Here is a 16,682-nt window from a genome sequence, read left to right as displayed (position 1 = left end):
TCTTGTATAAAGCTTGTACGGAAAGATGTCTAACTGGAATCCGCCACTGCGTGTATTGAAATGGGACTCAAACGTTGAGGTAAGTGGGAGGCCTGTTCTCAGCGAAAACTCGGCTTGCTTCTTTTCGTGAAACGAAATATCTCAAGGATAGTCTGTAAGATTCGAAGTTTGGCCGGCCACCACATCTCATATTTGGCATGTGAACTTCTTTATGGTTCCCAACTACGAAATGGATGATTTTAAGATTTAATTATTTTGGCTTTGCAAAATAACGAGAAGGGAACAACGGTAACTTTTCACACAGATGTATTTGTACAAGTCAATTCAAGAAATGCGTAGTTTGAGTGACGATCGGCTAAGAGATTTGAGTGTACATTTTTCGCATTTTGAAAAGCTTCAAATTTACTAGAAATTGAAAGGCCGATATCTCCAATGTAATCTCGATTAAGAAATAGCCATTCATCCAAAACAAAGATTATTTGCTGGTTTAATGATTTCATAAATAGAAAAATGGGTGAAATGTAACAGCCGGTCGAAAGGAGTGTTATGGAAGCTTCCACGCTTTTGCCATTTTGGTCGCCACATTTAGTCAAGACAAGATATCACTACGTCATGTCAAAACAACCAATATATTGATATCTGGTGTTCCGAATTGAATCATCGCCATATATTTTTGCTATATTAAAAGCACTCCTATGATTTGGCAAAACGGCGGACTCACAACTTCGGCCTTCTCGGTATTTCGCAAAGTAAAAATAATGGAATCTGTTGAATCATCCATTTCGTAGTTAGGACTCATAAAGAAATTTACATGCCAAATATGAGCGAAATCAGTCAGATGCGGTGGCTGCGACTTATAAACATTCTTCGAATTTTCAGACTTCCAGTCCACACACGTGTACGAAGCAAGCTGATAAGTGTCAGTAATAATCTTCTTGCAGTCCAAAAAATATATTCGATATTACATCACAAAACATTTCTAACAACAGTTATTTACATGGCAAAACATTTCTTAAGTGTAAGCATAAGCATAAGCACAAGGCTGGTTTACATCTGCGATAAGCATAAACACAAGGTTAGCCTACGAGCAAGCTATCTTGGGGGTGGGGGGCGCTCCCCTCCCGCCCCCCATCCCCAAAAGAGCTTGCACAAGGTGATTACCCAGGCGCAGTGAATTAAAATTTAGGCGCCAAAATTGTAAATCCAAGATGGCGGACGCTGAGGAGGTATTCAGTGACGATGAGATGTTGTTGCTTGTTCTTCCTTGAGAAGAAGGAGAAGGCGAAAGGAAGGAGAAATAGAAGCGAAGCCAAAAAGGGTTTCAGTTGGGTTACGGAGATTTCTCGTAGGCGGAAAGAACAAGGCGAACGAAAACATCCCACGAATATAGACCGTTGCGTAGTTTGTTCATCGTGAAAGCTATATGTTTTGTAGGTCTGGTTAAAATCGTCCCTCTCGTCTCTTTGCCGGAGTTGTAGCCTGTGAGTAGGCTCCCGAGTAGAGCATGGGGAGAGGAAAAAGATCGGTGAGCGAAGCGAGCCGAGCACGGTCTGGGGGCCCCATGCAGGGGTGCAAGCCAAAACAACCCGATTGTCATGCATCATCCTTATCGCGAATATTTTACAAAGAGTTTCAGTTTAAGTGGTGGAACTGTCTTGCGTGACTTTGATTTAGTAATTTAGTTTGATTATTTGTTATACAGGGGTATAGGTGGTTTTCACCTCACACATCGTCACGCAAGTGAAAAAATAAAATCCTCAACCATTCAATAGATAAAGTCAAGAAATTGATATGTTGTAGACGAGTGATACATAAACAACGTGTGAAATCCACAGGGCTGTGCGATATCTCCTAATCGAGTTACTCGAGAAAATGTACCACGGAAAATTACAGAGTTTAGTATGGGACGCTATGTTGGTGCCCCGTCTGATGGGCACCAACATGGCGGCCGGAAACCAGCAAAAACATCTGGAGTTTACCTTGGCTATTTCAAAGCCTTTCTTCTCTCTGCTGAACTTTCACACATTGACATTAACGCTTCTATTACATGTTAGCTGATCAGACCTAAAAAAAACACGAGGCGAATCGATGTTTTCATGTACGTGACAAGTTTAGAGCAGCAATCCTTCTGTCACGCACTGCGCAAAAATCTAAAATTCAAACTGCTCTATTTTCAAAACAAAGAATGTTATCCTGCTGAAAACAAGCAAGCCGATGGAAATTTAGATTTTCTTATATGTGATGAAGATAAAAACCCAAAATTGTGTTTAGTTATGAATTTCAGTTTTTTATAACGTCATGTGAAAACCAAGAATACGCAGTATTTTAGCCGAATTTTACGAGACTCGCAACCTCCTTTTATGGCGGTAATGTGCGTCTCGCAGTCTCGATTTAATATTTGGAAGGCTTAGGAAGTCTTGAATTCCAGCTTTGTTTGCTTTTTTAATAAACGACTGATGTGTTCTCTTAACTCGATAAATAATTTTAATAACGCAACCTTCAAATTTCTGATACCAAAATAGGATTAATCCTGAATTGTCTGAATTTCACAAAACTCGTGTAACTGACTTCTGTTCAAGCTCATACCAAGGTAGACTCTCTTGCTCATACTCGAATTTCAATTTCAAGACTCTGAAAGTGGCTTCTTTAACACTTTAAAGTCTCGGTCGCGCAATTTAAAGCAGTCAAAATGTTTTGAGCTAGTCGCTTGTCTCGCCGTCTCGCATTTACCATTCGCTACCCCTTTATATAACTTATATAACTTATATAACTTATATAACTTTATATGACTTAGGTTTAATAGGTTCTTATCATTTTCTTTGTATTTAAATTATACCTTGACAAAATACAAGCTAAATTGCTGTCCGTCACATTTGACTTGTAAAAGTTAAATATTTTAAATGATTACATGCATTTTTGTCATAGTTAGATTGTGTATGTATTAATAAGGAAATGTCCTCGATAGGGATAACTTCGACGTTTCCTTTTATTATTTTTCTATTATAATTTTTGACATAATAAATCTTGTCGTTGTCAGTATGCCTGTAGGCTACTGCCCCTCAGAGAAGGAGGAAATAACATTTACAATGTATGTGTTATTTTCGTCCTTATTCCAGTCTTGGAACAAAGAGTGCGCAGACACGGAAGTGACAACCAAATCTTTGTTTTCTACAACAGTACATCATGGAAACATTTCCTCATGAAATAATAACAACAAGACGGTGCTATTTACGGCTGTGTGTTTAAGTTATATTTAAGCGATTAATCCATTGAACCTTGTAGAATTGCCGTTCTTGGCTTTGACTGAACTCCTGTACGACAAGATTGAGGGGAGCAATAATCCAAGAAGTTCTAACAGGTAATATTTTTTGTTTTGCTATACAGATAACCTCCTCCCTGGCTTATACACAGGAAAGCTTGTCCACTAGCCGCCGTAAGAGGTGTTTATTGTTGCCATAAACATGATTGGTTCTAAACTGTAGCGACTCCTCTGGCAGAAAAATTTGAGGACAGTAGACCCCACAATAGTTTTAAGGATACAATCGGAACCTCGCGCTTATATCATGCAAGGAGCTGTAGCTAGTTGTCTGGCTCCTGTCGTTCAAAGAGTCAGGGTCCCAAAGGGGGGGTCCCTGGAGCCCTGGAGCCCTGAAATTTCTGCTGTGGAGCCCAGAGCCCTATCATTTTACTGGCTGGAGCCCTGATCCTCTTTTGGCTGTGGAGCCCGGAGCCCAAAGACATTTTGCGCGGAGCCAGGAGCCCATCATTTTCCAGTTTGATCATTCGAGTTCCCAGATTGCATTGATTCTTGATTACTGCCTTTTTTTTGTTTGTTTGTGCGTGTTAACGGGCATAAAGAAACAGAATCTGAAGATTAATAATTTCAATACTTAAATCTGAAGATTAATAATTTCAATACTTACCCAGTCCTTAATAGATTATATTGTTTACTGTTCATTTGATTGATGGCCCTTTCCATCCTGTCTTTCGGGTCTTCACCAAGCAGGGTGCATAGACGAAATGACGTTAAATGGTTTAACCTAACACCAAATCCGCCTCGAATCCCAGTGTTTTATACCCTCATAAAAATTCACAAACCGACATTAGTCGGAAGACCTATCATATCTGGGTGTGATGGCCCAACAGAACGCCTATCATCATTCGTAGACAAACTACTTCAGCCAATAGCACAAATACAGGACTCGTATCTTACGACACATTTCATAAGGTTTATTGAAAGCACTAGGGTGCTTAGAAACGCTTTTCTAGTCTCAATTGATGTCACTAGCCTTACATGAATATCCCACAGGAGGAGGGAATCACTATAGTATGCAACGCCGGCATACGAGAACTTTCATGCCAACAACCCTCTTATAGCTACAAATTTCCTCAGAGAAATGCTCAGCCTTATACTGAAGGAGAACTCCTTCCGATTTAAAGGGAAAGACTATTTCCAAACACACGGAACTGCCATGGGCACTAAAATGGCAGTAGCTTTTGCCAACATCTTTATGGCATCTATAGAAAAGGAGATCTTAAGGCAGAGCGTTAACAAACCACTAATGTGGAAAAGGTTAATTGACGATGTATTTTGCTTGTGGGATACAAACAAAGAAGAAACAGAACATTTCATTGAGCAAGCAAATTCGTACCACCCTGTCGGAAACCGGATATTAGCGACAATGAAATGTAGTGAATGTGTATTGTAAACTTGATTGACATGTGAATGAATTTGACCGGTATCAAATAATAAGGAAGAAGGATTTGTTCGACTGAGTATAGAAGGATTTGTACGACTGACTATTGAAGGAGATTGTAACTGCGAGTGTTTATTAAAGAACGTTATACAGTCCTCTTGAGTGGAGTGGAATATTTTCTACACAGTGGTCCTGAACGAGCCGGATATGGCCAGATTTTGGACGAGAGAACGCTAGAAAGTCGAAGAAACGCAACGCAATGGAGAATACTGATGGGACGGTGCCGCCGACAGCTAGTACAGCTGCCGGTACAGAGAATAGTAACAAAGCAATCGAGGTTAGTCTTGCAAAGAAAATAAAAATTAGAGGATCCTTGAGAGGAGCGGCTACGAAACTCCGTAACCGTATCGGCGAACGATTAGCAGATGGAACTGTCTCTGTGGACGCGTTTTATTTGAAAGATAACATTCAAACAATTCAACAAAAGATTGAATCACTAAAGAAACTGGACGAAGAAATTATTGATCTGATGGCGAGTTGTGACGATGACGAAGTAGAGGGGCGCATGGAAATGGAGATTGAAGGGAGTGATTCTGTGCGAACTGATTTGAACAGAATCGTGGACAGAATGGAAGATGCATTGAAACAATTGTCGCCACCGCCCCCAATTCAACAACAGATGCCAACTGAAGGTCAGAATGTTTTCCCTGGGTTTTACGCGTCGACATCACAATTTCCCGCTAGTTCGCCGCCGCCTAAGAAAACAGCCAAATTGCCTAAACTGGAAGTAAAGAAGTTTAGCGGGAGAATACAAGAATGGCAGGAGTTTTGGGATTCCTTCGAAAGCGCCATCGACAAAAATGAAAGCCTCGCAGCGGTAGATAAGTTTGCATACCTGCGGAGTTTAGTTGTCGAACCGGCGAGATCGACAATCGCTGGGTTCTCCCTCACTTCAGCGAACTACACCGCGGCCGTGGAGGTTTTAAAGAAACGATATGGGAAAGAAACTGCCATTCAGAGAGCGCACGTAAATGATCTGCTCAATTTGCCACACGTTTTTAACGACAAGGACACCCCGCGGTTGAGAAAGTTATATGATAGTTGTGAAACACATTTCCGAGGACTAAAGGCTCTCAGCGTAAATGAAAATACCTACTCAGCAGTGGTTGTACCGGCCGTACTGCACAAATTACCCGAGGCCTTTCGACTGACTATCACGCGGGGCACGGATTTCCTAAGCTGGTCCATGGAGGAAATGCTGACCGCATTTTTGAACGAACTGGAACTAAGAGAAGACCATGACCACGTGGTGACCGCGAGTGCTGGATCTCAGGACCAGAAACAGAGTGCATTCAGGAGCAGGGACAGCAGAGTGAGAGGAACCTCGACGAACACTACCTTGCATACGAGACAGGAGACGGATAATTGTGCCTTTTGCCTGGGTAAACACGCCCATGAACACTGTCCTAAAGTAGTTGATGTAAACAAACGTAAGGACATTCTATACAAATTCGCTAGATGTTTTAAGTGTTTGAGGAAAGGACATCGTGTGAGAGACTGTAAGTCTATGGAGTTGTGTAATAATTGTGGCCGAAATCACCACATTTCTGTATGCGAAGTTGCGCCAGTTGCGCGTCCAATTAACGCTAGTCCTAGTAGCTTGCACGTGGGTACGGGTGGGCGTGTAGCCTTACAAACAGCATGCGCTGCTGTTAGCGGGGAGGGAGAACCGCGGAAGGTTAGGGTTTTGTTCGATGCAGGTAGTCATCGCTCCTTCGTGACCGCCAGAGTGGCTCAGCACGCGCAGCTCAGAGTGATTCGCCAAGATTGGCTCGGGATTAGCACGTTTGGACAAACCGCCCGAGATACGCAGCTAAGAGATGTTGTACACATGAAGGTGAGTGCATTAGGGGGTCAGAAAGTTATTGAGATAGAAGCCTATGTAGTGCCTGAAATTTCAACAATTCAAAACAGCCACGTAGAGATTGCAAAATATGAATACCCCCACCTTAAAGGCCTGTGGTTTTCAGACGTGAGTAAGGGAACGGAAGAAATGTTTATCGATGTATTGATTGGCGCGGATTACTTGTGGAGCTTCCAGAAAGGGTGCACAATCAGGGGCAAACCAGACGAGCCTGTTGCCGTGGAAACGGAATTAGGGTGGGTACTATCAGGTCCCATGAAGAGCTCGGGGAATGAGAGTGAAGCCCGTTCGGTGCAAGTTAATCTGATCGGAAGTGCTCGCGAAGAACGCCTAAATTTAGAGAGTGACGTCCATAAGCTGTGGGATATGGAAACGCTAGGCATCGTTGAGTCTGAAGACGAAGTACACGAGGCGTTTGTAAACAGTGTGTCATTTACAGGGAACAGGTATTCCGTTAGATTGCCATGGAAGGAGGGGCACCCAGAACTCCCAAGCAACTACGCTACGAGCTTGCGCCGCCTCAAGACCCAGGTCGCTAGACTGGAAAAGGAACCGGAAGTGTTGATGGAGTATGCGTCGATAATTCAAGATCAACTAGAGGCTGGGATAATAGAAAGGGTGGTAGAGCTTGAGAAGGCGCCTAAAGTTCACTACTTGCCACACCAAGCCGTGATACGTAAGGAGTCAACAACCACGAAGGTGCGGGTTGTGTACGACGCGTCGTCGAGGGAAGGAAAGGTAGGCACGTCCTTGAATGATTGCTTGCATGTTGGGCCCTCGCTGAATCCTTTGCTGTTCAATATATTGTTGCGATTCAGGGAGAATAGAGTGGTACTTGTCGGGGACATAGAAAAGGCGTTTTTGAATGTTGAAGTCGATGTGCAGGATCGAGACTGTTTGCGTTTTCTGTGGATGGAAAAACCTCCCGATTTGTCTCGTATTGTTATATACCGGTTTTCTCGTGTTGTATTTGGGGTTAACGCATCGCCATTTCTGCTTAACGCCACAATTAGACATCACCTTAAGAAGTATGAAGAATGTGACCCAGAATTTGTGCAAAAATTGAGAGATTCGTTTTATGTAGATGATTTTGTGGGGGGTGGAGCGAAGTCGGCAGAAGTTGTAGAGCTGTACCGCAAGACCAATGACCGAATGGTAGACGGAGGCTTCAATCTTAGGAAGTGGCTAACCAACGATTCCCAGGTCAGAGCCAGGATAGAAACCGATGCGAAAGTGGACAGTGGATCAGTAAGTGAAGAAGACATCACCTATGCCAAATCATCGGTGGGGATGCGGCTAGGCTGTAGGGGTCAGAAGGTGTTAGGATTGGCGTGGGACTATGAAGCAGACGTAATCAGTTTTGACTTGACGGAAATTGCTGAACGCGCAAAAGGCCTTCCTGCCACGAAACGAAACACCTTAAGGCTGCTAGCAGGGATCTTTGACCCACTGGGAATTATGGGCCCGGTTACAGTGAAAGTTAAGATTATGTTTCAGGATGTATGTCGTCAAAAGAGTGGTTGGGACGATCCACTTCAAGGTGAAGTCAAGCGAGGTGTTGAAAGTTGGATCAAGAGTCTCCTAGATTGTCAAACGATCACGATCCACCGATGTGTTTGGGATCATTTGCGCGAAGAAGTACTGCATTGTTCTCTCCATGGCTTTGCGGACGCAAGCAAGAAAGCTTACTGTGCTGTTATTTACTTGGTGTACCTAACCAGTACTGGAAGATACACAAGAATGTTGACTTCGAAGACGAGAGTCGCTCCATTGAAGGAATTGTCGATACCGAGGCTAGAGCTCATGTCGGCGATGATGCTGGCGAGGCTTATGAGTAACGTGGAGACGGCGCTTTCTCATCAGGCTGGAGTGAAGCGGTCGAGATTGTGGCTGGACAGCATGACTGCGCTGCATTGGATTATGAACCGTGGGGAATGGAAACAGTTTGTCCGACATCGCGTCAATGAGATTCTAAAGCTGAGTGAAAAAGGGGATTGGAGTCATTGTCCGGGTGAAGAAAACCCAGCTGACATTGGATCGAGGGGAGTGTCCGCGCTGGAGCTTAAGCAAAGTGAGTTGTGGTGGCATGGTCCGATGTGGTTAAAGGAGAAAGAAGACAGTTGGCCGACAGTGAAAGCGATTGAACCCACGACCGAGAGCAGTGAGGAAGAACGTAAAGCCGCAGTTTTGGCAGTACAAGTTGACACGCCTCTCGGTTTAGACAGAGTTGTACAGATTGACAGGTACAGTTGTATAAGAAAGCTTTTGAGAGTGACAGCGTGGATTAAACGCTTTTGTTTCAACGTTCAGAAGAAGACGAAAGAAGAAAGGAAGCGAGAAGCCCTCACATTACAAGAGTTAACAGAGGTGGAAAATGACTGGATTAAAGTGGCACAGAAAGAGTTGAAACGAGACGACAACTACAAGCAACTGGTCGGTACATTTGGACTGTCGGAGGATTGCAATGGTGTACTTCGATGCAAAGGGCGTTTGGAGTACTCAGATTTGCCTCAAGACGCGAAAGAGCCGATAATTTTGCCTAAAGACCATCGCTTAACGTACCTGCAGATTCAACAGTGCCACAAGAGAGTCTTGCATAGCGGAGTGAGAGGCACGCTGGCGGAATTGCGCTCGAGATTCTGGGTACCAAAAGGTAGGCAATTAGTGAAGAAGGTGCTCAGTCAGTGTGTTGTATGCAAGAAGTTGGAAGGAACGTCGTTTGCGCAGCCACCGGTTTCTAGCTTACCGGAATTTAGGGTGAGACCGTCCCCTCCGTTTTCTAAGGTTGGCGTGGATTTCGCCGGGCCATTGTACGTGAAGGCTAGAGGTAAACAGATGAGAAAGGTATACATCGCCCTGTTTTCGTGTTGTGTGACAAGAGCTTTGTATTTGGACCTAGTGGAGGACCTTTCAGCAACAACCTTTCTGCGTTGTTTGAGGAAATTTACCGCCAGAATGGGAACACCCACTTTGATTGTGTCAGACAACGCCAAGACGTTTAAAAGGACAGAGAAAGAACTGCAAACTCTCTACCGTCACCCCGAGATAATAGCGGAACTGGAGAACAGACGAATTGAGTGGCGTTTCAACCTGGAGAGGGCCCCATGGTGGGGTGGATTTTTTGAGCGAATGGTTGGGAGCGTTAAAAGGTGTCTTCAGAAGGTAATCGGTAATGCCAGGTTAACTTTCGATGAGTTGCTGACGGTACTTGTGGAAGTGGAAGGCACTCTGAATTCTAGACCGCTAACGTACGAGTACAACGACCCCGAAGGGGAAGTTTTAACTCCCGCACACTTGATCTACGGAAGAAGACTTCAGTCATTGCCGGAAGTCACTGAAGAGGAAGACGAGAGTGAGAGCACTTGTGCAAGGCGATACAAGTATCTGAACCAGAAGTTGCAACATTTTTGGAAGAGATGGCAGAGAGAGTATTTGACGGATCTACGAGAGTGTCACAAGATGCAAGGTTCTTCCAACCGAAAGTCGCCTAAGGTAGGAGATTTAGTTACAGTTTATAATGAAGGCACAAAGAGAGGTAGTTGGAAGCTAGCAGTTGTAGAAAGGCTCATTGCAGGAAAGGACGAAGAGGTAAGAGGAGCGAGTGTGAGAGTGATCACAAAGGGGAAACAGGTCCGCATGAGCAGGCCTGTACAAAGGCTATTCCCCTTAGAAGTCCGCGCAGCATCACCGAGAGTGAATGAGGGAGGTGCTGCAGTAACAAGGCGGGACAGACCTCGCCGAGCTGCCGCGCTAGATGCTGCCTGGAAGACGAAGGACATGCTACTGAATTCTGAGCATGACTAAACGAAGCGGTTCATCCTTGACTCAAAAGTGAGTCAAGGGTGGGGGGAGTGTCGGAAACCGGATATTAGCGACAATGAAATGTAGTGAATGTGTATTGTAAACTTGATTGACATGTGAATGAATTTGACCGGTATCAAATAATAAGGAAGAAGGATTTGTTCGACTGAGTATAGAAGGATTTGTACGACTGACTATTGAAGGAGATTGTAACTGCGAGTGTTTATTAAAGAACGTTATACAGTCCTCTTGAGTGGAGTGGAATATTTTCTACACACCCTACCATAAAGTTTACCGCTGAAGTCTCACAATAAGAAACAACATTCTTGGATACAACAGTCTATAAAGGAGAGAGATTCGAGAAAGAATCGATTCTCGACGTGCACACACATTACAAACCTACTGAAACATTTCAGTACACAAACTACAACAGTTGCCACCCATCAGGCGTCAAAAAAGGCTTCGTTAAAGGAGAAGCCCTTAGGCTTCTGAGGACAAACTCTTCTAAAGTAGTGTTTGAGGAAAACATTAAAAACTTTAAAACACGCCTGGCATCGAGAGGTTATCCTAGTAACCTGGGCCCAGTTGTTCAAAGCCCGATCAAGCTAATCCTAGATTAACGAGAACTTTGATTCGAGTTTAAATACTGAACAATAAAGATTTTTCAAAAAGATTTTTGTCCCTCAGTTTTGACGTTGAATTTTCTTCATCATTAGCTTAAAATTAGATTTTAAACTCATTTTTTTAACGACTGGGCTGGAAACCTCGGTTAACTTTTAATCGGAGGATTAGCGTTAATCGGCTTTCGAACAACTGGGCCCTGGCGGGACAAAATCCTCTCCGAAGTTAACTTCGCAGAAAGAAAGAACGCTCTTACACAAAAACAGAAAGCGCACAAGAAAATTCTACCCTTCGTGACACAATTTCAACCATCGCTGCCATGTCTGAAAAATATTCTAATGGACAAATGGCATTTAATACAAAACCAGCCGCTACTAAGAGAGATATACAAGGAACCTCCCTTGATCTCTTATAGAAAAGGGAAGTCGCTTAAAGACATGCATGAATGCTTGTTGAAGCAAAACTATAAAGGCTTTTATCAACACAATGGGCACACAGCGGAGTCTTGCAGGTCTGTCAACCCCATTTAAACAAGTTTAATATTTAATCCACTTTTAAATAATAGGAAATAATATAACTGGCTGCTTGGGTTTAAAAAATTGATCGGAATTGATGACTTTTTTATTTGCGTATTTGATTTAGCGTTAAAAATAGATTTTTTACATATCAAGATTGTAGACCAGAGTGGAGCCTGGAGCCCTAAAGCAGATGATGTGGAGCCCTAGAGCCCTGAAATTTTCGCCTTGGAGCCCTGGAGCCCTGCATTTTTAAGACTGGAGCCCTGGAGCCCTAAACCCCTTTGGGACCCTGACTAGACGAAAACACTTTAAACTGCAGAACACTTATGGCAAGATCACCGTGATAGTCACAAGCTATAGTGTAAGCAGCTAAAAAGGTTTCAGTTTAAATTACTGAATGAACGACATTCAACTTCTCAACGACAATTTGAAGAACTTATTTTGGACAAACGTTCCTCCCATTTTCTGCTTCATCACACAACTACAACAGTGCAGTAATAAAATTGAAACGTCCAATGAGTCGAGGAAAGATTGTCCAAAATAAGCTCGTCAAACATGGCATGCAAACTGAATAATTGTCCCCTGTGTGCCGCTCTCAAATAACTGATATGCATGGCAAAATTTACAAAAAATAGCACCTGGGAACACTGACTGAACACGACTCACAGCTTTTTCATGCTGCTATGATTTTGCGGTTCATCAACTGAAATGAAAGAAGATATTTCCCGTCAGGTTTTGATTGTTCTGAGCGATGATCGATCTCGTAGCTCGTAATCTCACCACAATCATTCCGTTATTCCAAAAATGGACCATTCCAAGCGAAACCCTGCTTTTCAATTTCTGAAAGTTCAAACCAGAATCCGGAGCCGAACATACACTTTTAGGGCAGCTGGATGTTGAACTCGCGATTCTAACGCGTGAAGGTTGATAAGGAGGGCGCAAAGGCGAGAAATCAATCACTTATTATGCGAGGAAATTGAGATCAAATAATCCACTTGTTTGACTATAAATCCAAAGTAATACTCCACGAAAATAGAGGAGTTTATTTCATTAAGTTGTTATTTTGAAGTTTAAACTTCTCGAACCGAGCATCTTTTTAATGAGCACTATCTATGTCAAAATAGACGAAGCCAATCCCAATCAGGTTATAGCGCTTTGGATAGAACGTTAGATTTATGCGGTAGTCATATACACTGATGAAGGAAAAATTTCTAGAGGAGCATGATGTAAAAGGGGCTTTTAAGAGCATGTCCATGAGAGGACCAGGCAGTGGTGATACATGCCATCTCACCGATTTCAATGAAACTTGGCCAGATCGAAGGGCCCGCCAAATAACTTCAAAAACCAAAGTGGTTTGGTATTTGGAATTTTCCGGGGGGAGCTAGACTCCCCCCTACTTTTTTTTTTTTTTTTTACAAAAATTTCCATAAAAATTACTCTGGAAAAGGGTAAAGTGAGGGGCTCCTTTAAGGGACAGTGTCACGCTATTTTTAGTAACACATTGAAAATCGGAAAGACGCTATTCGGTTGATAGCAGCCAAGATATAATGACAAATTTTCATTAAAAGACTATCAGAATGCAAAGAAACTATCCACGGATATTTTCGCCGGCAGATGACCAAGATGGAGAGGGGTTCAAATTTGAAAACGTCTGGCGGACGTTTTCAAATTTCGCTGTTGTAACGCACTAAAATCGCCGATTGTACTATATTTTGGTTCAACCTTTCGTCTTAGAATCACTATTAATATTTCTTTAAATTAGCGGTTGAGAAATTAATTAACACAGTGTTCAAAGTTTAACTTTAGTGAATTTTGGCCAAAAATCATGATATCTCTCATTGATCTCCCATGATACTGCCCCTTTAAGTTTGTAGAATTTATGTAATTCTATTGTGGCTCCCCTTGAGCATAATTAATTACATCCTTCATGAGTTATGTGCAGGAGTCTCAGATTATTTGATTAATTACCTGTCAATCAATGCAAGTTAATAATTAACTAAGTAAAATAGCATATTAAAATATGGTGAGTTTGTGGCCAAATATCTCCAATGGCCAAGTCCCAGCCAAAAAGATACAACTATCATGGTTCAGTTTCTCCTTTGGCCTAAGCAAATCGATAAAAAAATTTTTTGGGACCTGATATTTTTTTAGCGCGTATGGCAAGCTCAAACCCTGCACATCTTGCCGGAAGATTTTGGTTTAATACAAGTCCATAGTCGCCGCAGAAAACATCTTGGGAGCGAATTAAAGGGTCTCTCCTAAGCATTTCTATTAGTTGTTGATCTACTGACTCTCGCGTAGATGATATGATAATAATATTTGGAATTTACGCAAACATTATGCGAAAACTGGTAATTGTTGGAGCCGAAAATCAGCATTTACATGTATAAGTTTCTAGCAACTGCACAAAGACATTTAAGTTAATCATTAGCCTGAATATCAATCGACTTACTGGCGCATTTCAAATATCGTATAAACAATGTCATACTTTGTTCAGTATGTTTAGCCATTATTTAGTTATTTATCTAAATTGTCAGCATTCAGGGGAGGGGGGGGGGGGGAGGGGAGGGGATCAACCAAACGGCGCCGTTGATTAATCTGCATTCGAATCTTCGATTTCCAACGTCCATCGTTTACAATTGGTCAGAGTCAACACGTTTGTCAACGCGTGTCTGGCTTTCAACAAAAAGATATTGACAGGGTATCAGTTACAAAGCGCGTGCGTTTGCGTCTTCTTCAAGCGTAATTTTGCCTGCAAGAAGTAAGCTCTCCAACTGGGTCTCGTGCGAGATATATTTGGGGCCCACGACGCTATCCCCACGGTTGGCTTCGCTCGCCGCTCGTTAACCTGCGATCAGGGCGTTCTTTATTTCGGGGGTGTGAAAGTGCACGAAAGTGTGGCAGCGCGGGAGTCGGCGGTCGGGTGTCCTCCCTGGAGACCCCAGATTCAAGAGCTCGCTAGGCTAGCACAAATCAGTTCCCCTCTATTGTGCAAGGAAAGGATCTGATTAGCTGTAGCCCGAGTGTGCCGCAAGTTGTTCCATTTGACAGGTAAGTCCCTTTTTACTGGGGATTACCCTTGTTGGATTTGATAACTGCAGCTAAGCATCATCATTCTGTAGCAGTGCTACAAGCTACGAGCGCGAAACGCAAATCCATTCTCGCACGCGTTCGTCACTGGACGTGCTTTACATTTAAGTTTTAATTTTATCCGTTGCGCAGTGGTAAAGCCTCTTAGGCCTTGAATCTGATATGCTGAGTGATAATGGCAAAAGGCGTTGCATACTCGTTTTCCGCCATACCTCTACGTCTCCGCCTTGCCTTTGCTATCAAGATAACGCGATAGCTTTGGCCATGATATGAGCTCTTTGCTATTTCCATTCTATTGAACAAGAACATGCATCATTTACTTGTAAGCGGCGTTCGGTTGCCGTCACAATACTGGTTAGTACCTTGCGCAAAGTGTACGTTTTTCTATTTAGCCTCTAATCATGCTTCATGGTCATAAAATTGATCTAGAGAGTATACCACAAGGGTGATTTATTTACGTCTTGGTTTAACCTTCTTTAACAAAGCCCGGCAACGGATGTAAAAATTCAATAGACCACCAGGTTTCCTTTGGGACCTTTCAGACTAGCCTGCAAGCCGACAAAGCCTATTCAGGCTTTGCGGATGAAACAAAAGCCAGAAATTTAAGTCTGCTCTCTCAGGCCACCTTGGGGACAGACTTGTTTTGAATACCCAGGCTGTATTGACTACAGGATCGCCTGTGGTATCACTATGTGCCACTCAAGATTCAAATACTTGGCTGTTGTTTTGCCAACGGTTTGTCTGGCCTTTTCGTTACTTGGAAGTAATCGTGGATAAATTAGAGCCACAAAACTGAGTGCTCAATAAGATACAATATAGGTCAAATAAAAAGGTCATTGTATGTTAGACTTTGTGTAGTAATGAACGGAAATTTTGCATTGGACTAGGGTAGATTGGGTCTGCAAAATCTGCGAGCCAGCGAGCCATGCGAGCCACCGTGCGAGCCATGCGTGTCACGCGAGTTATGCGAGCCACAGTACAAATGTTAAGAATTTTTATTTGTTTTATTTACATTCGCATGACAACATTTTGGACGAATTTTTTACTCGGGCCGTAAGCTGGCACGAGTTAAGTTTTCGGTCACGTTATCAAAATAATTCATTCTTTTTTATTTCTTGGGGTTGCGATGGGCCGAGAGATAAGACTTCGGGCCACGAGTTAAGTTCTCGGTCTCGTTTTTTGTACTCGGGCGCCCCAAACTCCCTCATTTTTTTTGCTTCCTTAGTTCACCCTCCCTTTTCCCCGATGTATTCTGCGAGTCACTATTCTTTCGAATCAAAACATTTGGCGTCGGTTGTGAAGTGTTCGTGAACGGTTTCCCTTAGCGCAGAGAGGGTTCTGGAGTCGTTAGAACAAAAAGATGATGGCAATGATAGCATGTCGAGTGGCGAAGAAAGCGAAACGTAAGGAATTATTTATAAAGCCCGTGGATATAGCATAAGAGAAGAGGAGGTAGCTTGAACATGGTGCATTCGGTTTCGTCTGATTGGCAGATTAGTGAGGGTGACAGTTGTGCATACACTTACATACACTTTCCCTTTAAAAATACCCAACTGACGATTTTCAGTGCATTGTGAGACATTTTAGCCAGAAGTAAAATTGGTACCTATTTGATTGTTTTCAACTTGACTTCTGATTGGCTGATTCAAAAAACGTCCTTCGGCCTTAGTGATGGTTTGCGTTGTCCTACTGTAAGAATTAAATATTGCGATCTTATTCATCTTGTTCCGATGCTCTTGTTCTTGTTTTCATGTGAAGGTAAATATAACAAATGAAGATTCTTAACATTTGTACTGTGGCTCGCATGACTCACATGGCTCACCCCTTGGCTCGCATGGCTCGCTGACTCGCAGATTTTCATCACTCGAGTAGGTTGGGCACGGAAAAGAGCTGCATAGTCTAAGAGAGTCTCCGGTTTTCAAAATTCTACTTTTGTGGCTGATTATTAATGAAGATTTGTCTACTTGTCAGAACAATGCTGCACAGTAATTACCCGGGGGGGGGGGGGGTACTTCCTTATAAGAGACTAAT

The 16,682-nt window shown here is 42.9% G+C and overlaps 2 protein-coding genes across 3 annotated transcripts in view; both read left to right on the top strand.

Annotated features, from left to right (window-relative positions):
• LOC146459372 (uncharacterized) overlaps positions 1-16,682 on the top strand; it is a 71,377-nt gene that overhangs the window by 20,353 nt on the left and 34,342 nt on the right. The gene's annotated exons all lie outside the window — the stretch shown is intronic.
• On the top strand, positions 4,724-10,656 carry LOC146459373 (uncharacterized). 2 transcript variants are annotated; one of them, XM_085089569.1, is made up of 2 exons: positions 4,724-10,269; positions 10,304-10,656. In XM_085089569.1, the coding sequence occupies exons 1-2, from the start codon at positions 4,957-4,959 to the stop codon at positions 10,316-10,318; spliced, it is 5,328 nt and encodes a 1,775-aa protein (XP_084945695.1). In that variant the 5' UTR covers positions 4,724-4,956; the 3' UTR covers positions 10,319-10,656. The 2 variants fall into 2 exon arrangements, with proteins under 2 accessions (XP_084945695.1, XP_084945694.1); XM_085089568.1 differs by having other exon boundaries at positions 4,724-10,656.

The sequence above is a fragment of the Pavona decussata genome, unplaced genomic scaffold (genome assembly GCF_977016875.1).
Source record: "Pavona decussata unplaced genomic scaffold, jaPavDecu1.1 SCAFFOLD_219, whole genome shotgun sequence".
NCBI classification, from domain to species: domain Eukaryota; kingdom Metazoa; phylum Cnidaria; class Anthozoa; order Scleractinia; family Agariciidae; genus Pavona; species Pavona decussata.
The sequence above is the reverse complement of the archived record's forward strand: the minus strand, read 5'-3'. Positions and strand labels throughout refer to the sequence as shown.

What these genes read in the sequence shown, in the direction of transcription:
- LOC146459373 (XM_085089568.1), top strand. Translation starts at nt 4,957, where the DNA reads ATGGAGAATACTGATGGGACGGTGCCGCCGACAGCTAGTACAGCTGCC.